Source organism: Streptopelia decaocto (assembly GCF_964273445.1).
Source record: "Streptopelia decaocto genome assembly, chromosome: Z".
NCBI lineage: Eukaryota > Metazoa > Chordata > Aves > Columbiformes > Columbidae > Streptopelia > Streptopelia decaocto.
Genome location: NC_138657.1, coordinates 72,042,887 through 72,068,517, shown reverse-complemented (window position 1 = coordinate 72,068,517; position 25,631 = coordinate 72,042,887). Strand labels below are relative to the sequence as shown.

At 41.5% G+C, this 25,631-nt stretch overlaps 1 protein-coding gene across 7 annotated transcripts in view; it reads left to right on the top strand.

Annotated features, from left to right (window-relative positions):
- Nucleotides 1-25,631, top strand: part of LOC309450982 (protein unc-13 homolog B) — a 225,342-nt gene that overhangs the window by 40,178 nt on the left and 159,533 nt on the right. For all 7 annotated transcript variants that reach the window (XM_082074279.1, XM_082074280.1, XM_082074278.1 and 4 more), the window contains 2 exons: nt 5,327-5,397; nt 8,487-8,544. In XM_082074279.1, the coding sequence (XP_081930405.1) occupies nt 5,327-5,397; nt 8,487-8,544 (129 nt within the window). The remainder of the gene's footprint in view (nt 1-5,326; nt 5,398-8,486; nt 8,545-25,631) is intronic.

Genomic DNA, 25,631 nt, shown 5'->3' with positions numbered 1-25,631 from the left:
GTATCTTTTTTCCCCTCTTTCCTCTCCATATGAAGTTGGTTTTTAGTGTCTACCAGGCTTGAGGTTGAGAAGCAGTTGTTTCCTATCAGAGTCTGGTGAGAGTTGTGGTCTCTGCTCCTGGTGATGTAAAAATAACCTTTCTTGAAATCATCCAGGACTTAAACTTAGTCAATGCCCAGATTTTTGATGGGACAGAGAACATCTATGGTGGCTGTGATAGATGCTCCATGTGTCCCATTGCATGTTCCAGATGCTGTTCTTGCTTTGTGTTCACCAGTGTTGTTAGTGTGACATTAGCTTGTGTTGTACAGGGAGAGTGCAGGTCTCTGGGCTCTTCTGCAGTGAGCACCAGTGTGTGATGGGCTGTGGTGCTGGGGACCAGACTGTTGTCTTACGTTCTCTGCTGGTCCTGTATTCTTAAATGTTCAATCTTGCAGAAATAGAATGCCTGAAAATCCTCTTCTGTAGAAGTGCAGCATAGCATAAGCATTTGAAATGTGAAGTGTTAGTGAGAGTTGATATTAACCCCCTAGGGTGCAAAGCATTTTTATGCTTGGTAGTATTTTAAAAACAAACAACAATAAACTGCTTTCTTGATGGGAGGAAGTGGTTATTAGTGAAGACAGGCTGGAGCAGCTTTCTCCACTGATCATATCTGCTTCTTCCCAGGAGAAAGGCATATCAAGGAAGGAAGACAGTTTTTCTTCTTGGTTGGTTTAGAAAGTTTGCTGCTAGGGAAAAGACAGTCTTGCTGTTGTTGTCTTGATGCAATGAATGTGTGCTGGCACAGACTTTCCGAGATGCTGCTTTTCGAGTGTAAGATCATGCTGTTTAAAAGAAGTTTTACTCTGTCCCCCTGTTTTCAGAGGTGCGGCGGCTATGTGCAAGTCCCTTACAGGAAGAATACTCAAAAATGCTTTTGACTCACAAGCCATAGCACTTTGGGTCTGTGTCAGGATGTTTCTACTAGCTAGTTGGAGTGAAACGCTTTTAGTGTTCTCACCACTGCCAGGCTGGGAGCATGCTGATCTACATCCAGCCATCAGGTGGAGTAAATGTGCTTTGTTGTTTTATTGTCTTGGGAACTTTACAGAAAGAGAAGTGCTCAGCTCTGCATGAACATTATTTCGGTAGGAACTTGTCAAGATTCTCATACATCTTGAAAGGGAAGAAACTGGGGCTGGGAAGAAAGGAAGCCAGATGAAGGCTTGTAGGAAAGCGGGGAGAGAGAGAGGGTATCTCTTTTACTTCCAGTGCTTGTTCTCACCTGTGCATACCTGGGTTATGCCCCAGCCAAGGACTTGCTGCCTGGGAAAAACTCAGGTGACACAAGGTGATGTGCAAGGAGTAGAGCAAGGACCACCAAGCCTGAGGTGGAAAAAAGCTTTAGGGCTGACATGACTGCTTATTGCCAAGGTAGAGATCTCTTAAGTGGGAATACTGTCATGTTTAGGTACTGAGAGGGGCCTAACTGTGAGTGGTCTGTACAGATGCAGTAAATTCCCTGATTCCTTCCTCAGTCTGATGAAGACTCCGTATTGCAATGTCCCCATTTCTGTGGTGATGCAGTGTGTCAAGGCGCCAGGGCCCTGGAGGCTCTTCACAGCCTTAACAGCACCGTGCAGCCTCACCTGGGACCTCCACCCACACCCCCTGCTCATGGGCCCAGGGCTCCCACTCAGCTCTGAGCCTTCACTCCAGGGTGATGCTGTGGGAGTCACTGATTCCCCACTTCAGCTACAGCTGCCTCTGTCCTTATGAACCCAATATATCCAGGTCCAGATGTGGACTGACTTCCAGGCTTGACCTCAGGCATACCTTGTCACCATGGACCAGCTTGCTGATCTGGGCTCCTGGTTGAACCTGGCCATGATCTCCAGTCCTGCCCTGCTCACCTGGCTTGGGTACTGTAAGATGGGGCCCTGGCTGGCAAGTCCCCTGCCATGCCAGCCCTGAGATCTCCCCTTGTTCAGGGAGCAATCAGACCTCACTGCTCCCTGACACCCAGAGAAGATGGGGGTTACAGCTTCCAGTTGGAGATGGCAGTAGGAGCAGGGACAATAAAGCTTGCAGCCTCTTCCATGGTGGTATCAAATTAAGAAGCCCCAAAAGTGAGTGAACAGATCTGTCCATCTTCTGTCTGTTCTTATTCAGCAGTTTTGTTTCACTGACATATGGCCTTGCTTCTCGTGTTTGCCAGGCTGGATAGAATCATAGAATCATTCCAGCTGCAAGAGACCTTCAGGATCATTTAGTCCAACCATAACCTAACCTAACTCTAGCACTAAACCATGTCCTTAATAACCTCATCTAAATGCCTTTAAAATACCTCCAGGGATGATGACTCAACCACTTCCCTGGGCAGCCTGCTCCAATGCCTGACAACCCTTTCTCTGAAGAATTTTTTCTTAATTTCCAATATAAACCTCCCCAGATGTCAGCAGAGTCCTGAGCTGGCATCAGATGGCCTCTGTTTGAACTAGTTCAGCTTCTTGTATGTAAAAGTTAATGCGGTGGAGTAACTTGGACTTGTAATCAAAGCTGAGCAGTGGTGTAGGAGCTGGCCAATGGATGTGGCCTTGCAAGCAGTCAGCCTGTGACAGCTGACTGAGGTGCGACACAAATGGACGGTGAGATTAAAAAATAGTTATAAACTCCTTCCTCAAAAAATTGAGAATTGTCTTACTGTGCATTTATTCTTCTAAGCAGGTAACTTGACTCAAGTTCATAGGTCAGTTGCTTCTTGTTTAAGGTTTGCTGTGCAATAGCTGTACTGCCATTAGAATTAATGTCAAGTTTCTCTTAAGATCAAGAAGGTGTCCTTAAAGTAGCAACTATCTAGACAGCAGCAGATTTTTATCTCTGACTTGCATAAGAAGCTGTTTCAACAGAACAGCAGCAATCCTACACTAAAAATCTGATAGCTCTGTTTTTGTAATGGGCACCTTGGATTTGTTGTTCCTGTCTTGTTTCCAAGAGACACATGGTGCTCCTTGGTTTCTGGGCAAACTGCTAAGCCATGGTCTGTGGGAAAGTGTTGCAGCCTATCCCGAGACAACTGCAGTTCCTGCAGTGCTGACGGTAATCCATTGCTTCATCCCTCCCAGATCTCTTTAGTCTTGATTTCAGGCTCCAGACTTGAGTTGTTTTGACTCTGACCTTTAGTTATCAGTTCATGAGTTTTTCTTCATCTTTTTAGAGAAGTGATAGCTTTCAAAGACAACATTCCATAGGCTTTAACATTTGGATTGATTCAGGCCCTTGTTGGCATTTGTCTACCTAAATCATATCAGGGCGGATGCCGATAGCCCATCAGTTAATTGTTGTCCTCTTTCCATATCAATTCTGTCCAGATTTCCTTTGAGTGCCATTTCTAATTTGTGTAGAGCTCATTTAATAAATCTGTGCAGCTGTGATCCACAGCCCTGATGATCAAAAGCATGTATGTTTTTCTACAAATGTGATTGTGGAAGACTCTCTCACGTTTCCCTTACCTTGTTTTCTAAGAGTATATAACAACAAAGCAACGTATTGTACATCGGAAAGAGAAACTGGCTCTGTATATCATGGTTAAAATAAATTACTTTGCTGACTCCCTTCAAGCTAGGAGAAATAGGTTGTCTTTTTTCTATTTAATGCACGTTTTCTAGAGCCAGGTACTAAGTTTCCAGTTCTCTGAAACTTTCTCAGGTGGGACCTGTTTTATCCCTCTTGTCAGAGTGAAACTAGTTGTGTAAAAATACAGTGTTGTTTCTCGTAGAAAGGTGTAGACTTTCATTTGTAGTCCACAGAAATACTTCTGAAACTTCAAATTCCACTAGATCTGGTGTGTTCCTTGTCCTCATTGAAAGTGGTTTGTGTTCTAGTACATTGGCCACTATTATCTCCTGATGTTTTGGGGTCAATGGCTTCATAAGATGATGGTCTCAGAAGTGAAAGTGGCTGTAATTTTTAGAGCCACCTTTTTGTCAGGAGACCATCCCAGCCTACTTGTCCCATTCTTGCTTAGCATATAATTACATCCACGTTCACAGGGTGCAGTTCATTGCAGGAAAACAAACTTGTTAGGTGTAAACATCTTGGCTCCTAAGGAGGCACCTCAGCATGTAAAGCGTAACAAGAGATGGGAAAACGAGCTGAACTAGTATTATACTCATCCCCATTAGTCAGCATTGGGGATGGTGAGTCTTGCTGAAGCAGTCCCTCTGCTTCCTGCCTGTATGAGCTCTGGAGCTTCTGCTTCGCTGCTGTTTCAGGCCACGAATAGCCAAATTTCAGAAGTCATTGTTCTTTCTTGGAGGCAAAAAAGACCAAACAGAAACCACCAAACCCAACCTCAAACTTTTCTTTCCAATATTTTTACATCTCCCCATCCCTAAATAAATTAGCTATTTCTTCTGGACTGGGAGCCTAATATTTTTTCTTCCAGTAGGTTATTTCCCTTGGTGCTGTGCATCTCTTGCTGCATTCCTTAAGCACTGTTTGTACCTAACTTGTCTTGTGTTGAGCTTTCCACAGCAGTTCAGCTGCACCTCTAAGGGTGTACTTTGACAGATGAAATTTTGAGTGGCAGAAGTCTGTGTTCCCTTCAAACCATTAGGACGTTATATTATTTCAAAGTGTGGAACAGAAAATAGTCACCAAAATAAAGGTGATAATGCTTGCTACTTGCTGTCAGTAAATCTTCTAGAAGGTAAAAGGGTTATTGTGATTCATTTCACAATGAAGTTGCATTGTGGTGTATAAATAGGAGCATGTTTTCACGTGAATATGACTGCCTGTAACACTGTTCATTACCTCAAAAGATCTGGCCCATTGCCTGCAAAGGAAAACAAGACACTATTATTATTTTTTGGTATTTAATTTGTGTCACACCAAGTACGTAAGAAAGATGTGCTATTCAAAAGATGTCTTGTTCTTTTGAGGTTATGAAAGCCTCCAGAAGAGGCTCTTGATCTTGCTATGTGTTATCAAGCATATAGCAAGTGTATTACTATCACTGTGAAGTGGCTCTTCATAAAACTAATACTTGAATTAAATCTGAACCAGTCTGTCTTACTCTTTCCTACCTTTATGCAGTGTGCATTTGGTTAATCAGCTTTCAATAACAAAGCAATGTAAGCCCTTGAACGATTTTACTATTAAGAGTGTTTATTTTCTGACTGCTAACATAAGACAGTTGTATGACTTCATATATTACTTCAAAATTAATTTTTTTGTGCGTGTGGTTTTTTTTTTTTTTTTGGATGGTGTGATCTGTTTAAATGCTACTGGTGATAAATGCAAATTCGTGTGGTTAATGGTGTGACATATTCTTCTTTTATAGATATCCCTGAAGAAGAGGCGAGATACTGGACCAGAAAATTAGAACAAATAAATTCACTGGGAGATGATGAGGTAAATATGTAAACAGAAAGATTAATGTAGTCCTGAATGCTGTATAACTTGCTTTTATTTTTTGTATTGGATCCCTGTGATTAAGGTAACTACTGAATGTTTATCATGTACAAGTCTTCGTGAACTGTTTACAGAACTGTTTTCTCAAGTCTACTGATAGTGTAAAGGAGAGAAGAATTTTTCCGCATGCTGGAAGTGCTCAAGTAGCAAGAACTGTTTTGTTGAAGTGCATACACTCAAAGGAAAGGTAATATCATGCATTACCTCACAAGAGAGTGAAGCTGTTTTTGACAAGCTGCGGTAGGTTCTCTTCATTTGTGAAATCAAGTCAAAAAGGACATTTTTGCAGTTAGGTGCTTCTGGGAAGATGACATAGCAAGAGACTGAATCTTTCATGGAACCAAGGACTGTTGGAGCTTTTGTCCTAATCCAGTTGTTATTGGCTCAGTTTATATGCATTTTGTACCTGCCTGCTATGGCTTTGGTTTCCTGTTTTTTCTACTGTGTACTTGGCTAAACAGCTATTAACTACAAGATAATTTTTTTTTTTTTTTTAAAGAGACACTGTAACATGATTAAAACTTTTCTTTACAGTTCAGACTGTTTGCAAAATAAGGCGTGACGTATTAATGCCTGTGCTAGAAGTTTAGCATTAAAAAAACCTAAACAAACCCCAAACCTCATGTGTTGATGCCAACATCATTGAGTAGGAAGATGGTGCTTGCTTAAACTCTTAGTAGATCTCTTTTTGTAGCAAGATAACTTGCAAAATGTTCTGTCAGTGACTTTAGGGGGTTTTTGTTCTGGAATCCTTCATATATTCTTTTCTGCTCTTTCTGTGAGTCATTCGGTTTACTGTGCAGATGGAGAAAAATAAGGTGGGTTTTCTTTTTGTGTGAGGACAGACCGGTATTGGAGTGTGTATGGAAACATAACTGCTTGAAGGCAACCTCTCCTGCCTTCCTAGAGGTTTGAGAACCTCTTGGAATTGATGACGAGCTCAATCTGTGGTCTGGGCTGTGGTGCCTCCCTGCTTGTGTGCCAGGTCCTTCAGTGAAGCTTAGGTGCCCTCTAGTGCTTCACTGAACCGGTACTTGCTGAAAAGTATCCTGAGCTTTGTGAGACTCCCCTTTCTCTGCAGTGCCATCCATCTGTGTGCTAATTGCATGCTTTGATCAAATACTAGTAACAAAATAATGTCTTTGTACTTGTAACCTAACGATCCCAAATTTATTATGGATGTTCCCAGTCACCAGTGAGAAAATAAGAACACCTGTGCGGGGCCTGACCTAAGGTTCATCTTGTCCCATGTCTGACAGTGACCTAGAGTGGGGGGGATATTTTCCTTGCATATTCCTCTAATTTGCAGTGACTTGTAGCTCAGGAACTTCCAGAGCCAGAGGCAGTATCTTTGTGTTTAACAGCACTTGATGGATTTTTCCTGTGTGGATATCAGGTGCATTTTGAATGCACACAGGTCAGTTATGTTGTAGCAAAGGAGTTTGGCACCTTGATTGTGTGTTGCCTGCAAAAACATTCTGTTTGCTGTGAGCAAAACTGTGTTTTGAAACCAGCTGGAGGCACGTTTATTTGGATAAATTGAATGACTGATCCTCATTAATCCACTCTGTGACACCCAGCTTTACAGACCCCACCTTCTTGCATGGCTTTCAGGCTGCAAACTCTTAGTCTGCATAGCAATGTTTTGTCAGGACAGCTTTGTGCCTTTATCTTCTTTTGTGTGCATTAAGTTCATTTATCTCCATTTGAGACAATGGATGAACAGACTGAAGTTGCACAGCACTATTCAAGAAGCACGTTCACTTGGAGTTTATATGGTGTAATAAAAATGCTTTCCAGCCTCTATTCCTGCAAATGCTTAATATTCAGTTTTCTTTTGGGGGCTGCTGATAGCTGTTGGGCTGATGCCATAAAAAGAAAACTGCAGCCATCTTTGCATCTCTGAGTGTAATAATTCCAAACCTATTGCTGTCCTGTGCTGCTGAAGTTGCTCATCAACAGAGCTCCTTTTACCACTTTATCAACAAATCAGTCCTGTAAGATCCAGCAGTTTTTGTTCTCACAGTCCTGATTAGTTCAGTGAGTTGGCACTTTGCTGATGAGAAGACTGACCGCCTTTCAGGATCACTTGTGCATTTTAAATAGCACTGATCGGAAGACAGCCACAACAGAAATCAGCAGGTTGTCACCTTCCCAGTAATGAACTGGTTGTTAATCCTCACCAAATCCAAGGAGAGGCTGTCTGGTGGCCCTTTTTCGCACAGGTTGCAGCGCCAGGTTGCTGAGGTTGCCACTTCCTTTGTTGCTGAAACTTTTTTCCTAGCAAAGACTGTTCTCGTTATTTTGCTCAATTGTCCTAATTTTCTCGTATCTCTATGTAATACAATACAGAAGAGAATAACAAAATAAAACCACTGGCATTCCCCTAGGGAACGCTTTGATGCTGTAACAAATAGCTTTGTAGAAAGTCAAAGCTGGATAATTGAAATATCTCCATGTTCTCTAATTTAGTATTAAATGAGATGAAAAGTACTTCATTTTTGGATGTACAGTGGATCACAGAAGAGTTTGTAAGTGCTGGCTGGGCAAACATTGTGTTAGTACCCTGCTGGGCACATTAATTATCTAACTGCTTCCATCTCCTACTGCAGCGTTGCTATGAGCCCACAGGAGCTTTGAGCTGTTGAAGCCGTGCTTGAGTGTCTACCCATAAACGGGCTTATTCTCAGTTCTGAGCTTCCCATCACAGTGACACTGTGGTGTGGAGAGTCAGATCTTTTAGATGTCTAATTTGAGGTCTCAGAACTGACAACAGGGCCTGTGCTTGTTGTAAAAGCCGACTTCACCTTGACCAGATGTGCACTCTTTAACGCCTGGTTTTGGCACAAGAAAAGAGCAGAGTTACAGGACTGTGATTGAATATGGATATTAGGGAGAATATTTAATGCTTTGATGCTACCAGGGATGTTTTCTCTTACGTGTGGCATGCGGTACTCTGAATGATGTTTCATAAAGTTACTATTTGCTTTCTTATCATTCTGTGTTCCTTTTTTTTTATCCTCCTTTAGTATTCCTTTCAGGAGGAAGTCCAGAAGAAGCCATTGCCCAGTGCTGCCTCCCAGTGTTGTAAGTTAGACTTTATTTCTTCTCAACTTTTTTTACTCTTTCAGTTGTACTTTATTTCCTTCTCTGGTTTGTTATCAGTGATACCTCTGAACAATTTTTTTCTTGTTAGAAGTACTTAAATCTCTGTGAAGCCGATAACCTTCATCAGTTAGGAAAAGCCGTGCCTCTTCAGATGCTAGAAAGTGAAATCAGGCATTGAGTCTTTAATCTGTTTGTGTCGTCATGTATGATAGGAACACAGAATGTGTTCCAAGTCACCTGGATTGTCAGACCCTTGTAATATCAACACAAGTAAGGCAATGCTGATTTTTGTCATATAACTAAGTCAGGCTATGTACTCTTTAAACATCATGTGTTGAATATTATTTTTGATTTCTTGATGACATTTTTAGAGGAGGAGAATAGATGCAGACGTGCTGCTGGTAGCCTTTTAAAATGCACCAGAGGTTTGTACTTGGTGCCTAATTTATTTGATATTACTTTTAAATGCTGTCTTGATGGATGAAAAAGATTTTTACTCATTTCTGCTTATCTTGCATTTTTTATGCTTCTGAAAATATGGATGGAAAAATAACATAGGACATACCGTATCTGATGGTCTGCAAAATTAGATTTCTGAAACACTGCTTTTGACATACAATAGATGAAAGCTCACTTATGTCTCTTATGAATGTCTTACCTACTTTTGGCAACATTAATGAAATTCAAATCTCGTAATTTAAACAGATCTTTTATCCTGTAATTCAGATCCTATAAGGTGCATATTACACTTTGCAGGCTGTTTATCCATTAGGCTGATTACAGAATCTGTACATAACTGTTAATATTAGGAAATGTTAATTACTGTTTACCTTTTTGAGAAGACTTGATTTATCTGTATAATGTTATTATGTTTTCTTAAAACCATCTGCGACAAAACATGGAGATTAACCGATTGGCTTGGAAATCTGAAGGTGTTGCATAGCTAGAATACATACAAAGCTATATGAAAATATTCTGGCAGTGGTACTCTAGGCAACACCAAATGTGTCATCCTTTCTTTAAAAAGCACGTATATAAAGAATAAAGCTTTTTAATTTTTTTTTTTTTTTTTAAATTAATGAACAGGCTACAAATGATTTGTAAAGTCTATGGGTAAGAAGTGTTGTTGGAGAAACTAATATTTGACTAAGTCGTACTAGCACAGTATGCAGAACCTGTAGCATCAAGAGATTGAATTGAAACAGTCTGATACGAAGTGTTGAAGAAATTAATGTGTTGTTTTCTGAAATGACTTTCATGGCTGTGTGCCCTGGATTTTGCTTCAGTTCAGGAGCGGCTGGTTTGATTGACTCTGCTGCGTGTTGGGCTGTGGGTAAACTAGGAGCAAAGCGGCTGTGTAGGGAAAGCAGCAGCACCTGTTGCTGCAGCGCGGTGCTTTCGCATCCTCCAGGCTCTTGTAGCCGCTTTCTTCCCCGCAGGACCAGCTCAGCTCATGAAAATAGACACAGTAAAGAGCAGAACTGCAGCTGCCCTTTTTGTGTTGCCTGTTAACAGCCTGCATCTTGCTAGAAACTGACCTTTTACAGTAATTAATTGAAGGCCCCGGCTCGAACAATTAATATCGCATAAGAATTAATTTAATCATTCATGGTGTTAAAGCGGTCGTTAGGATGGATGTTAAATATTTCATAGCAGTATGTGGCTAATGTATTTAAGAATTTTCTGGTGATTCAATAAAGCTTGTGGCACTGCATGTACTTTTGCCTGCAAGTGACCAACATCTATTACATGGACAAATATAAAATAGACATTTAATGTAGAAGCACTTTTGAATAATGAACTCTGCTTGCGTCAATCTGTGCATAAGAATTGTAAGCTTGCCTGAATGTATCGTAGTCCTTTGGAACCTGAGAATTCAACCCAGAAGGTTCATCGATTGAGTCTCTGACAGCTGACGTAACCTTTGCATATGACGCAGGAGCTCAACCCACTTTTACATAGGAGCAGGGTGGGGTCTGATCCAAAACAAGTGTTCTTACTCAACACGTGGGTAAATAATTGATAGATATCTTTTTAGATATAATAAAAATACCCTCAAGAACATTGGTTAGACTCACCCCATTTTCCATCACGATGTGCTAGATGAGATGTGATTGCTGCTGGAGCAGGACACAATCAGCTGGACAGCAGACGAGGTGTCTGGAAGGAGCAAAAACACCTCCTGAGTTTGAGTAGTTTTCGACCCATGAGTATATCTTACTAAGTCTTAAAAAAATACGAAGTTATCTTAAAACCTGATGCACTCTGCAGTAGAAGTACAACAAAACACTCCATGTAGCTTGCATTTTAAGAAATAACAGTATAACTATACATGCCGCTGATGTCCTGTTTAGCCCTCTTGCAGCTCTCAGGAGAATCTTCTGGCTTCTTTGACCTAACTAGAGAAAACCCTACTCCAGCCAGCAGGGTCAGGTTCACTAAATGGGGAAATACAAGTCTCCATGTGTTAAAATTAGGTTATTTTTCTTCCCTATTCTGCTCCTGTGTTATCCATACATGTCTGATCCCTTTCTCAAGCGACCTTTATTTGTGGTTAATTCCCCATCTCCTGCGTGGGTGCAGGTGGTTCTGTGATCTCCCCTGAGTTGGGACGGGGGGAAGGATGGAGCAGGGTGTGAGGGAAGAACTCTGGGCCGTGTCTGAAAGCCACCAGCTGATCTGCGAGGGTGGGTTTTCATTTCTGACCGTGCATGGGCATGATGCCGTGCGAAATCTCAGCCCAGACTGGGTGCTCTAATTTTTCCAGAGACTATGAAGCTTTCAGGCCCAGTTTCACAGTCTCAAATGCTGCTTTGTTCTTAGGAAGAATCTGACCCATCGTTTCTGAGGTAATGAGGGATTTGGGCTTCTTACCTATTCTTAAATGAAGCAGGTGGGTCTGTTGTTATCCATTCAGCCTCTTATAAGCTCTACTGATTTTGACACTTCTTGCCTCTTTTTTCAATGTACTGAGTAATTTCATTTTTACCTCCTGATTTCCATGCTTCCCTATATATTTCTTATGCCCTATAAAGATCATGTACTTCCAGTTGATCTCACTTTCACTCATCCCAAATGATAAGCAGAGCATTATAGTGTCCATGGATCCAGTTTTGTTTGCATTTCTATTAAATGTAATCATAATTCTTAATTTCCTGATACCTCATTGTTGGATAACTGCAGCATTCTCATATTAGCTTTTACCTGCAATGTGCAATTAGATGTAAATTAAAAAGAAAACAAACTTTATTGTCTAGAGATTCACATTAAATAAAGCAGAATGAAAAACTGTTATTTGATTACTTTGGCATTCATTGAGTCAATAAGCTCTAAGTTATTTATTGTGGTAGCTATAGATTTATTTTCCTTGTACACTCAAGATCCTTTCTGGCAACATAAAAGTCCATTATAATCCATAAAAGAGTCACTCTGTCAGTGTTTTAAATGAAGCTCTGGCTTGAAGCAGACACCATGCAAACTGGGTTGAAAATGGTATTCTGTATCTTTGTGGAGAAGATTTGCCAGCTACTGTGAATACTGCCCTGCACCTTTTGCTGGGGGCCTCACAAGTCTGGAAGACAGCAGGTTTGTTCAGTATGATTCTCAGAAAAGATAAATTACGTGCCACTGAAACAACCAGCTGTCTCTGTCCTCATATATTTGACTGATGATCTTTCTGAGAATGCTTTATTCTTCCTTCTCTGCATGTATGTTTTCTTCCACTTTCTTGAGTCTATGGTGTTAATCTTTTCACAGTAAGACCCTGATAGACCACGGTGAACTGTAGTTCTGTCTTGCGTGTCTTTTGCTGTGTAAAATCCGTGTCTACCAGGACTGTTCTGGTGTTTGTGGTTTGTTTTGTTTGTTTGTTTTTTCCTCCAGAAGTAGTTAAATTTGTTGCTTGGCTCTGGATTGTGAGTTGATGCAACAAAAGAAGTGTCTTTTCTGATACACTATTATACCAGCAGAAAGAACCAAGCCTGTGCTTGGTCTGCCAGCAGATCGGAGAGAAAGGAGCAAGACAACATCTCCTCCAGGAGAGTAAGAAGGAACCCAGAATGCTGCCTGGAGTGTGTATATGTGTCCACACGCATGCAGGAAAAAAAATGCTGCAGTTGTTTTGTAGTTATGTAGCCTTTTAACACCTTAAAAGCTGACAAAGTGTGTTATACATATTATATAAATAGGAATGTGTGTCATTTGATGCTGGACTAATTTTTTGTATTGACCCTTCTTTCCCACTAATATTTGAAGAAACTTATTTCTGCAAAATGTGTAAGGCAAAGTTCTGTTAGAATCTACACATTCACTACTGTTTCAAAAGTACCAGAGGCTGACTTTGAGAGGTTTCATTCCTGATGCCCATTAGTTCTCTTTTCCAGGAGCTCAAATTCCACTGATGCATCAGCGAGGCTTGTAGGTTCCTCTGCGCAGACTGACTCTGATGCTGAGATTGCAGTGCTTTCCATGGCACCCATCAGGAGCTTTGGTCTGCTGAAGCCCCTACTCCCCAGCAAGCCCCTGGTGACATCCACGCTGGTTTTGCGTTTAGGGCGCTGCACTGTGGATATTATAACAGCGTCTTTATGCTGCCATTAATGTGCCATTGGGTTGGGGCTGTTAAACCCTGCTGCCAGGATTGCACAGCACTGCTGTTGCGGTTCCAGCAGAAGCGGTGGCACCAAGGGCACAGATCTAGGCAGGCTGTGGGTCCAAGGCAGCTGGGTAAAGCTCTTGTTTACAGAGCTTGGTTGGCAGGATTTGCATTGCAGCCCCTGTACTGGGCACTGGAGAGGCCTCACCTTGAATCCTGTGTTAGTGTGGGGCCCCTCATCATAAGAAGGATATTGAAATACTAGAAGAGCATGGAGCAGGGCGAGGAAGCTGGTGAGGGGTCTGCAGCACAAGTGTGATGAGGAGCAGCTGAGGGAACTGGGGCTGTTCATCCTGGAGAAAAGGAGGCTGAGGGGAGATCTTATCACTGTCTGCAACTACCTGAAGGGAGGTTGTAGCATGGAGGAGGTTGGTCTCTTCTCCTGAGCAGCAAGTGATAGGACAAGAGGAAATGGCCTCAAGTTGTGCCAGGGGAGGTTTAGATTGGATATTAGGAAAAAATTCTTCACAGAAAGGGTTGACAGGTACTGGAACAGGCTGCCCAGGGAAGGGTGCAGTCGCCATCCCTGGAGGTGCTTGAAAGGCGCTTAGACGAGGTTCTTAGGGACGTGGTTTAGTGCCAGAGTTAGCTTAGGTTATTGCTGGACTCGATGGTCCTGAGGCTCTCTTCAAACTAAAATTATTCTATGATTCTGTTTTAATGGAATGAAGTCATAACCATCCAGAGTTATATGTGCACTCATTTGGGCATGCCACCTTTTGCCATTGTTGAATTCTGTGGTTTATTCTAGTCAAAGTTGTTGGCTGCCTTGCTCTGGTGTTCAACTGGGTGAACTATGGGAGCAAATGCACTGGAATGGCATCATTTTAAGACTTTTTTTTTTTTTTCTCTCTCTCCTTTTAGTAGCAATATGTAAAAAAAAAAAAAAAAATTATCTACTATGCCAGACTCTCAAAGCCAGGCAGCATCAAAACACTCCTAGCAGGTCACAACTTGACCATCTTACTAGGTCCTAGAGATGTATGATCTGTAACAGTGCAGTGGCCAGCAGCACAGTCACCTGCGATTGCTGGGAGGTGATACCGCCCTCCTTGTTGTGGAGATGTATTGCTCTATATCTAGATTCTTTGTACATCTAGGTTCTTGCTGGTGGGTTTTTTGTTTGTTTTGCTTGTGGTTGTTTTGTATTGTTTCTGGTGACCAGCCTGCTTCTGCACTTAGAAACAACAGAGGTCAGCAGCTACCTATGACATCTCTAGACCAGGCCGCTTTGGGAAGAGTAAGGAGGAGGTCAGTGGTTATTTTATGCTTCTCAAGGGCAGGTGACACTAAAGATCCTGTGGCAGTCACTGAAAAGCTGTGCTCTAATAAAACTACTGGCCACAGTGCGAACAGCAAGCCCTACAACAGTGCTCAAAGAATGTTCAGTGTAAGCGTAATTGAAAACAGGACACATTAATGACTGTTTTTTTTTTTTTTTTTTTTTAATTAAGCTAGGCAGAGGAAAAACTACTCCTGTCTGTACAAGTGAAACCATTGTGTGAGCTGTTTTGTGGTAGTTTGCTGACGGGCTGAGAAAGCAAGTTCCTTGGGCTCTCTGTTTATGGGTGACTGGTAGCCCCTGTTCCTCTTTGTTTAGGATAAATCCCATCTGGGAGATGTGTTTTTTTGTGGCTCTGCAGTACTCACTGGCTGGGCTGGCTGAGGGCGCAGCAGGTCTGCTCAAAGGAACACAGATTCAAGGTCTTGCTCTATGTCTGCCTGCATTTTTGGAATAAAACTGCTACTTTAGTACCAGATACGTCTAAGAAAAAGTACTTTTAGAAGTTAGAAGTACTAGCTTATTTTAGAAGTTAAAAATACTAGCTCTATTAGAAGATTTTACATTAACAAAATCTGGCTTACTGCTGAACTTGAGAGGAGAGCAGATGTGTGGTTTGTTAGTTGTTGTTTTCCTAGAGTATGTGCTGTATTCTGAAAGGTGTTGGCAAAGAAATAAAGCTTTGACTTTTCAATAAGCCCCAAACATAAAGCTCTTCCTGAGATGCTGAACACTGCTAATACTGACATGTTTCTCTATAAGCAGTGATCAAAATAAGTAAATGCTTGGTTGATGACTCTAAATTTCATGGTTTGTTTACTATGCTTAATGAATGTATGTTTTTTCTTTTCTGGTGGGGATTTCTTAAGGGCTCTGAAACTTTATTAGTTATCCTTTAATGTCATAGCAATAACTTGCATTTTGTTACCACAACGGAATATGACCTTTTTAAAAATTAAATGTTTTAAACTGGAAAAAATATTGCCGAACTTTATACACAGACCATAAATATGTGTCCTTGAGCAACGAGGCTTGTATTTAAAGTCCAGAATTGAAAATCAGAAGAAGAAAAGTCAACAAATCTTTTATCTCAGCTGCTGTACAACATTATATTCCTCTTCAGGAATATAGCAGTGATCCACTAGTGTAGTCCTAAATTGTATATTATGAGGAGTATATACAACATTTGTTGGTTGCTGTGTTTGTATCTCGTAGCCAAATAATCTGTGTGATTTTGTAGCCCAGAAGTTTGTAAGATGGGACAGTTGTGCTGGGGATTAGCGCAGTGATAGATGTTGAAGTTTTTCCATTGTAGATCAAATCAAGTGGCAGTCTGCCCAGTTCTTTTTTACTGTGGTTATTAGTGAGGCACACAAGCTTGTAGCAACATAGCAGATACTTTCAATTATTTGATGATGATCCAAGTGTTGCTTAGATTGCCAGCTGTCAGTCTGGCGTTGTTTAGCCATAGTAATGGTGGCCAGAAGGGTCATTTCATTTAGTGAAATAAAATACTCTGACATTTCATCATAAGCTGAGTGAGTGTGGAGTAAATTGTGGTGAAAAAGAGGGAACAGGGAGCAAGCAGAGTACCCCTCTGTTGTATTCTACTGCCTGTCAGCTCCTTTTAGCTTGTTTCCTTCCTGTGCTTTCTCATCTCCTTTTGTGCACAGGTCTTTGCCCTTGTCTGCGATGTTCCAAAGCTGAGCTGGAAATGGTACTTGCTATGAAACCCTCTTGGTCATCCTGCTTACCGAAAACTTGGCTTTGTTCTAAAAAGCTATTCAATGCTTGTTTTCTATTTCGGAAACTTATTCCGCTAAAATACCACGTTTAATTTTGGGAAGTACATCGAGTACTGGAAGAATGTACATTTTAATGGAATCTGAGATCTGTGGACATTGTGGGTGGGGGTCTTAGCCAGGGGAAAAGGAGATTTATTAAACCTCGAAGAAAGAACTGACCAGGGCCTCCCAGCTCTATTTGTATTCTATAAACTGTACCTCATCAGCACAAAATATAGTGTAATTTCCTGAGCTCAGTTTACTTTTTTATAAACTTGTTTAGATGCTCTCTGTCTTTGCTTAGCATGAGATATAGCGGGAGTATTAAATAATTTATCAGCATGACTGTCAGCAGTGGACAGCAGTAAACAATAGCGTTCTGATGGGGATAGGTCCCAGCTATTCTCAAAGACTTGTAAACAGAAATGAAACAAAATGGCACGCAGGCAATCAAATTAGACTTGGAATATTCTGCTTTTCTACAGTGTCCCTGCTGATCCAGGCTTGACAGTGTGAAGTGGGGAGGAGGAGTTCCTCCTTGAATAGTTGCATAATTGAGACACAGAACAAGCATATGTTGTGTTCAGCTAACTGTGGGAACTTAGATGTGCTTTATAAAATGTGTTAACGACAAGAATGTTGTAGCTTCCAAGGCACCAGGCTGCTGGCATCGCTTAGTCCTTAATTGGAGGTTTATATGAAACCTCGTTTTTTCAGTACTGAAACTTATGAATACAAAATAATGTGATAACCGAGACACACACTGTTGGTATTTAAAAAGCACATGGAGTAACTAGTCTGACTTGCCTGTATCATCCATTACAGTGTTAATGTATGATGTTGTTGTTGTCTTTTTCAGAATTACACTTTCCATTTTCTATCTGCCTGGGCTTTTGGTGTTTTCAAGTTCGTACAGGCTTCACTTTGTTCCCAAAGGTGATTTGGAAGGGAACTTTTCTTAACAAGTTGAGGTTATGCATGGTATTTTCATGAAGCAGAAAAACAACTTGAAAAGGCTAAAAAGAAATTCTGTTTTCATTAACCTTCAGGATATCAAGACTGTCAGCCCAGGTCTTCTGCGATTATGCTGAAGGACTGAGATATATACTGTTAGCTCCTGAATCTTAAATGAAACAGCATATGTGTTGAATCTTTAATAAATACATCTTTTATCCAAAATGTTAGATGCTGAAGTGAAGTGGGTGTTAGTGAAAACAAACAAAAGCGGAGTTTTGAGATTCTGGCTGAAAATCCCTTACTCTCTGTTGTTGCATCTCTTTCTGTTCGTTCCTGCAGTGTTGTCTTCCCAGTCAGTCTCTAGTTGTAGCCCTCGTTAGCCAAGACCCAAATTGTTAGCGTGAGAAAACTTGGAGGGTAAGGAGCTGGTGTCTAAAGGCAGCTGCTATTCTCTCCTCCCTGCCCTGCTGTTTGTCTTAGGTGTGGAAATAATAGTCACCATTCTGCTTTTGAAAGTTAGTGGAGTTGTCCTGCTGTTCCTAAGGAGCTTGGTACCAGCAAGGCAGACAGGTCAGTAGCTGCCTCAGTTTGAGGACTCTATGGGAGGTGGTGATGTTTCTACTCCAAAGACAGACCTTGTATATGCAAGACTTGTTTTTAGCATTTGGTTTTCTCCTTGTTGCAGTATGAGAGTCGTGTTGTGGCAGCCATGGGACCATTTTCTGTCAAGGAAAAAAGGGCTAGGAACAGTCTGAGCAGGTTTCAGGGATCAGGCTTTCTGTTTTCTCTTGAGGAGCGGCTCATTGCCTGTGTGCAAATTACAGTGGTTTGTGCAGAGCCTGCCTGTCTGGGAAGTTTGTCTTTGGAAAGGTGCAGGACAGGTAAGTCTCATTTCCTCTGCAGTTGTTCTGATCTGTATACTGGTTTTGGAAATTTATAGTATCTTCCGATGCTTCTTTTCCAGTTGCTTTGGGATGTTACCTGTGCATTCATTTGTGAACAATGAAATGAGATTAACCAGTGGGTAGTCTGAATGCAATAATGTTGTGCCACTGCAGAGTTTTTCTGCTTCTTTAACAGTAATCCAGGCTGCAAATGCCTGAATGTTGGCTTCTTTTGCCTCTTGCTGTTCACATGAGATAGGAACCGTGTGATGGAAAGAGTTGCTGGGGTTTGCTATCCCATGTGTTAGTGGCTTGAGATTTCCAGGAATGAGACAGACATAAGCTATTGTTTGACGTAAACATTAATAGGAAATAGTCTCTCTTTAACACGATCTATTTATTGCAGCGTATTAAATGTCAGTGCAGAGTTCTGTCAACTTCTTGCTCTTTTTCCTGAGCCCTCTCTCCATGTCCCTCTCTGATGCTCCTGCTCTCCTTGCCTCATGTTTTCAAACCCTTTCTTCTGCTTGTCTCCCTTTCTCATCTCTCTTTGCTGCGTGTGTTTTACTTCTGTTTTATGTACCAGCTTGGTTGCGTATTCCTCTTTCTCCTCTCCTTTTCCCCTGGAGAAGACTCAGACCTCTGTCAAAGCTGATCTTCAGGCAATCAGTGGATTTTCATTGTCATAAAAAACAAGCCTGAGATGATAGCCCTGTGGTCAGGGTCAAGTAAATGCCATGTGGTGGGTCCTGGTGGCTTCTGAGGTATCTGGGTACATCCTCATCTTGCCAGCACGGCTGGCTCAGGTGCTTTGTCCGAGGGGTGGCTTGTCACACTTGCTGCTGTGGACCAGAGAGGCAGGATTTGTGCTGTCTCAGACTGTAGTCTGCTGGTGCTCGGCTCTATGGACTTCAGTTTTTCTCACTTCTGTAGATAAGGAAAAAGTTTCTATTTGTTATTTCTGTAGACAGGAGGAGAATAACCCTTTTACACTCTGTGGAAACTGCATGTATTCAGCATTATAACAATTTAAAATATGGTTCTTTCTAAATCAACTCAGTTAAAAATGTCATTGAATTTATTCAGTGCACATACTTGATCGGAGCTGCTTCATTTAATGACCAATGCAAAACACCCATTGCTTTTTTTTTTTTTTAACCCCCTAACTACTTTTGTAGAAGCTGGAAGGGAAAGACCTACCTTTGAACCTCTGCTAGGAAACAGAAATGCTGCTTGAATTCAGGCTTTGGCCGTGTCTGTGCAAAGCACCACACGTGTGTGTGAACCTGGAGTCCAGGAGCCCTGCAAGTGCTGAGATGTATCTGAGGAACTGCATTTCTTCTTAAGCCTTTCATGTTTGAGAAGGAAGGAACAACCTGGTTGAACCTTTGGTGCACCATTAGTTCCCAGATGAGAGAGGATTACACTATGGCTTCCTCTATTTTTTTATTTTTTATTTTTTCTTAGGATAGTCTGCATTTCTGCATTTTTTTCTTTCCTGTTCACCTTTTTGTTCCCCATAGAACTGAAATGTCACCAGAGTCCATCTGTAGTACATGTGCATAGGGACCTTTGCCTTGGGAAGCCGAGTTACTCACCAGAACCAGTTATTGCTTAGCTAGTCTTGGGGTGATTTTTTAGAATAAAGATTTTTTTCAGAACTGTTTTCTGCAATTTTGGCTAAAAGCAAGAACTATCCCATTCTAACTTCTTAAATGAGGGCAGGGGAAGGGATTTGTCCCATCCCTTCCTGAGAGTGTACACCTGGCTGGTAGCAGAGGTGAGGCTGGTAGCCAGGACAGAAAGCTCTCGCTTGTTCTGTGCATGCATCTGAGGGATTTTGTTTATTGCCTGCTGCACCTATGCATCAACGCTCCTGTAAACGTCACTTTTTAAAGTGCTTTTTACACACCATCCTCTAGAAATGCTGGTTCTGAAGTTTTTCTTGGCGCCGCAACTTGTGTGTGTGTTTCCAGGGTGCTTTGAGGGTTGGATGTCATAGTTTGTTGCCTCTGTTATACCGAGTATGACCTTGGCGTGACAACATATGGGTATTGATAAGTAATAACTTGGCTGTCTTACCCACTTATACTTTAGCTTTAGAGTGAATTTGTTGTCGCCTTTAATTTTAACATGGAGAGATTTACTTACTGTTTGTAGAATTAACTTATGAGCCTTTGCATCCTTAGGATGCTGTGGGAGCTCTTAGGTTTTTATACCAGCGCGTATATTGAGCTAAGGAAGTACTTTTACTTACTCCTGGTTTACATGCACGTAGTTAGCTTTTCACACTGTTATTACTGGTGTGGTGCTTCCACCACTGAGTTACCTTTGTTCTGGAAATGGGATGGAAGTGGAAGCATGAAACTTCTGGTGCTTGCCTTGCAGAGTTTAGCCTAGAATCACATACTGCTCTTAACTGGACTCTCGTTTCTGGGATGTTCTGTCTGTTATCCTGATAACAGGTGGACTAGGAAATAAGTGTTTAACTGCTCTTGCTAAGTAGCGTGTTGGTAAGTATTTTGTCTACTTTTGTTAATAAATGCATAATTGCTTACTAATTCCTAGAGTTTATAGTTATCTTCATCTTCAGAAGGTCTTATAAACAAACTGGACATTGAAGAGTAAGCTCCTAAATAGAATTGATATTGTAAATAAAAAAAACTCTTAAATTTTGAAGCTCGCAATATATAAGGCATTTTAAATACACTAAAAGTATGCTTGTGGTTTGTTTTTCTAAGCTTTCTTTTTCCATTCCTATTCTTTGCTGCCATTTGTGTTACATGCAGGCAACTGGAGTTATTTCGGATGGGGAGAGCAGCAGAGTACGTAACAGTTTGACTTCTTGCAAGTTTTCTGATCCTGTAGTGATGCAGCATGGTCGAGTATGAGGAAAGTGAAAATATTCATGCATATAGAATATTCGTTCCATTGTCTTTTCTTTTACTTTGAGCCTTTATGTTTTTGTGGATGGATGGCTGTTCATTTGTTCACTGTTAACTTTGTTTTGGCCATGTTTTACATGAGTTGCTTGTGCCTTCTACTGCAATTTGAGGGTAAGATGGCAGTATTTCTGTAAAGGTGATTCTTGTTTTCAACTTGTTTTCAAGCTTGTATACAACTTTTGTGTTGGTCTTCACACCCATAAGCCCAAATCAGTGTTTTGAGTAACTGTAAAACATGAGGGAATCTGTAGTAATCGTTACACTAAGATGCAAAGATACGCTGCATGTGATCACAGAAATTCCAAATAGTGCGAAAAGGAGCAAATCCAAAAGCAGAAATGGCTGGTGCTCACCAGTGTGACAGAAAGGTTGTAAGTATTGTAACATATTCAAGATGAGTGAGACAGTATCATGGCAAAAGGGTCAAGGGCTTTGCTTTAACTAGTGTTTACCAGCCTTGGAAAGATGAAATTCAGGTGCTGCAGCCATCTGTGATCTGTAAAGCTAATGTGAAGACTGTGTGATAACTTTTGCAGAGGATGCAAGGTTTTTGTTCATTGTTCCAGAAAATATGCGTGAAGCATCTTCGCTTTCTGGAAGTCCTACAGGTTCCTACAGGAAAGGCTTCTGCTCAAAGTAGGTTGCTTGACTTCTACTGCCCATAGAGCCTGCAAAGATTGACCCATCAGTCGAAAACGAAGGCTTCTGTTCCATGTGTCAAAACCAAGGGCGAGGGTGTTGCTGAGAGAAACAGGCAAAGAAAGATCACTGTGACCACTGCCAGCGGGGAGGAGATTCTGCCTGCTGCTTTTCTAATTTTAACCTAATGCAATTTGGAGAGGATGCTTAACTGCAGCCAGTGCATTTTGCATGTGGACCTGTTCTGCATTTTAGGAGACTTCCACCATTGACTTCCCCATTTCTCCTCCCACAGCATGTTTCGTCCTCCTTGTTCTCCAATTTTTGATCAAACCATAAGTTCTCCGGGCCCAACTGACCAGCTTCCTCACACTGTCAGTGTTGGATGTCTGAGTGGTTTGGGGTTGTTCTCAGAGGTGTGATAGGATAACTGGGGATTAATCGAACTGTTGTATACTGCTAGAACAAAGATTAGTGTCCTAAATAGCTTTCTTCTACTCCCCAATTCTGTGTGGTTTTGGGAAGTGGGGTGCTTTAGGCATTGGTCAGTCAGAGGTTTAGGAGGGTTGTACAAAGGGTGTTTCTCCTATTGTTGTGTGGTGGTTTTGTTTTAAAAAGTATTTGTGTTCATGCAGCTCCTTCCCTCCCTCTACTCCATCCTTCCCATGTTGTTCTCTTAGAAATCACATCACCATCCTTACAGGCAGGCTTGGGCCAGTATTGATGAGGTTTCCAAGTGAACTCCATTAGCTTAATGATGTAATGAAAAAGTACTTCTAATTGTAAACTTATAACAGCAACTGAGAAGAAAGCAGCACAAACAGCATGTTAGTAGCTGGAAGACTTTTTCCTGGTGAGAGCTTTTTGCAAGAAGGGTGCTATAGCCCAGAGCCTTGCTAGCTGGGCAGAGGGTGCTTTAGAAAAGGGACATCTTGTGACCTGGTTTCATTTTAGGAAAGAGAAAGACTTTAAGGTGTTCAAGGCAGTCTTTGCACTTCAGACTGTCAGTCCCCTTCTTGCCTGTTGAGTTTCACCAGCAAGAAGTATTTTCAGGTGGTAAAAACAAGATTATGAAAGCTCTTGAATTGAAGACTGCATATTGCTAATTTGCTGTCTTAAAGTTATGCAAATTTCTAATGTATTTTTAGGTGGTGAGTGCAATAGGATGGACTAATGACCTGCAAAGTTGCACTTAAAACCTTTCTCAAAACCTATGAATTTTTAGCATGGAGAGCTATAAAAGATCCTCAAAAAATGCCTTTGTGTCCCTTGTTACTTCAGTAGTTCTCTTTAAATGTGCATTTTGATTACAAGATTTCCAAAAGTGTACATGATTGTCCAAAGTGACCAATAGTTCAGTAGACAATGGAGAACTGGGATCTGAGACTTAAGGAAAGAAGTTGTTGGCAGCTGTTGTGAAGAGCAATTTCAATGGATGAAGGGTGAGGAAGGCAAGTTGCAAAGGCCCTGGTGTGGAGCTGGCATAGATCTCTTCTGATTTTGGACTGGAAGTCATTCCTTCAGTTAGTACACTTTATTCTCTTCTAACATTATAAAAATAGAAAAAAGCTGTGTAAAGCTCAGTGGCTTATTTTGGCGAAGTAGTGGGGATTTTGGGTTACACCTTATATGAACCTTCTTCCCCAGTGCCCAGATGTGCTGCACTTTACTGCATTTGTCCAAGTTTTTGGAGAATAATTAAGCTTGGGACCAGACCCCATCTCCCAGTGGCTGATGAAACATCACTGCTAGAAAAGCAGGAGACAATTGCAATTGAATGTGGCCTTTTGAGAAGAGCTCCTGCTGTGCATCGGGACCTTAAAACAACAAAACCACCTCTGAAAGTGCATTCATCCGCCTGCCTGTGATAATTGTGCTGTTAGCTTTCCTTCCTGTTGTGAAGCTTGATGTAAATAAAGTTGCCAGAGGTTAAATGTGACTAGTAGAGCTGGTGTGACAGGACTGTGCAAAGTGGTTTTCAGGTCAGTATATTAAAAAATGTATGTGTTCAGCCCCGCAGCAGTTGTGTAATAACTTCTGGAGGCAGGAGTGGAGAGGAGTAACAGGATTGCAAGGAGGCACTTTGTTTCAGAGAAGCTATCTCCTTTCTTGATTTTCCCCACTCTTTGTGAAATCCTACTGTGTGATGTGACTGTCCAATAGGTTTGCTTCTTATGCTGCCTATATGCATGAATATTCAATGATTAAACATGAACAGCATGCTTTTGCCCTTTCCTTCAGCCTTACCCCCCACTTTTTACACAGTGGGTCCAGCAACAAAGACACTGTGTTCATCCCTTGGGACCTCTTTGCTACATGTGAAATTTTTTAAGCTGGGGTAAAACAATTACTGTCTTTTTATGTGTATTGTTATGTATCGTGTTATTAATTAATTGATCTTCAGAGACTGAGGCTAAGCTACAGCTTTCCTTATGGAAGACTTGGTGTGTCATCTGTTTGAAGAAGATAGTGCTTGAATTTATCACACCATGTGTGTTGAGGGATATTTTGCTGAAACATGGGCTGTAATGCCTGACCCCTCCTTTTGAAGGGGAGCTGCACCCCCAAAGCTGCTTCTGCAAGTCCTTGTCAGTCTCTTGGTTAAATAAAATTCAGGTGTCAAAGTAGTGAGTGGGGTCGTCATCATGTGCAGGCGTTTCACGGTGTACTTTCTTGCAAAGGTGATTTGGGCTATAAGCCACATATAAGCCAAGTTTTGGTGCTTTTCATCAGATTGAGCAATGTCTTAATTTGTGAACACTTCTGTTTAAGCGAGATTGCTCATAGGGCAGGTGCAATTCAGCATGAATAAGAGTTTCTGGAGGTGGCCCTTACTTTATGAGTCAGTTGAGGATTTCTGCCTCGTATTAACATCTATGGGATGCTCTGGGTGCGTGGTGAGAAACAGTATGTTCCTGCCTCATTGGCGTTTGAGCTGGAGCTTTGCATCCTTTAAACGTGTCATTGGGGACGCATTTTGTGTTGTGACCTCTAAGAGACTTCCTTGTGCTAAACACCAGTGAGAACTGGGAGAAATTCTGGTGCCCCCTTTTTTAAACGTATACGCTGTTTACTTTGGATTAATGTCTAAGCTAATCCCCTGTTTTAGATGCCACTTAGAGATGCTGTGGTTCACGTGGGAAATCGTGGTTTGGTAGTGCAGAGGTGATATGCAATGACTGGTTGACAAATCCAGGTAGTGCTGCTGCAAAAGTCTCATCAGGGCGTCTGGAAATTTCTGAGCCCTCAGCTGGGCAGAGTCGCTGACCACGAAAACCTGTGTCCCGCTTCCTCATAACCATAACTGTGTAAGTCTTTGCAAGCCCTTATAGTAACTGTAGCCAAGTATTAGTGAGTTAGTGGATTTGCTGTTGTTCTGACTCAGATAATTATAACACTGATTTGTGTTTTTTATTATACCATTGTGGTGAGAGAAGTTGTTTATTCCTAAAGCTGTTGGTCTGGTGTTTTTTTACCAGATCCCAACCCTTTAACTCAGTTGGGCTGCCTTAAGCCCCTACAAGTGCTTATAATGATTATGCACTCACAGCTGGAAGAGCTTTGCATCATACCAGAGTTATGTAGGCTTTACCTTAAAAAAGAATTACATCTGATGGGAAGGAGAAATTAGTAGAGCAGCACAGTGAGGCATTAGAAAGCTCTTTGGAACAGTATCTCTGTCCCAATAAAAATAATTCTTGTGCATTAGACGGTAATGGCTCAAGTGTTCAGCAATGACATTGTTCGGCTGAGTAATAGCTTGTTATCTTCTGAGGATGACGTGTGCCTTATGATGTACAAATAAATCAGCCCTTGCTCCACAGACTGGAAGTTTGGTGCTTCTCAGAGAGGTTTGGTACTTTGGCATATCCAATCATCTCTGTGTAGCACATCTTGAGTGCCTCTCCTAAGCACTGAACT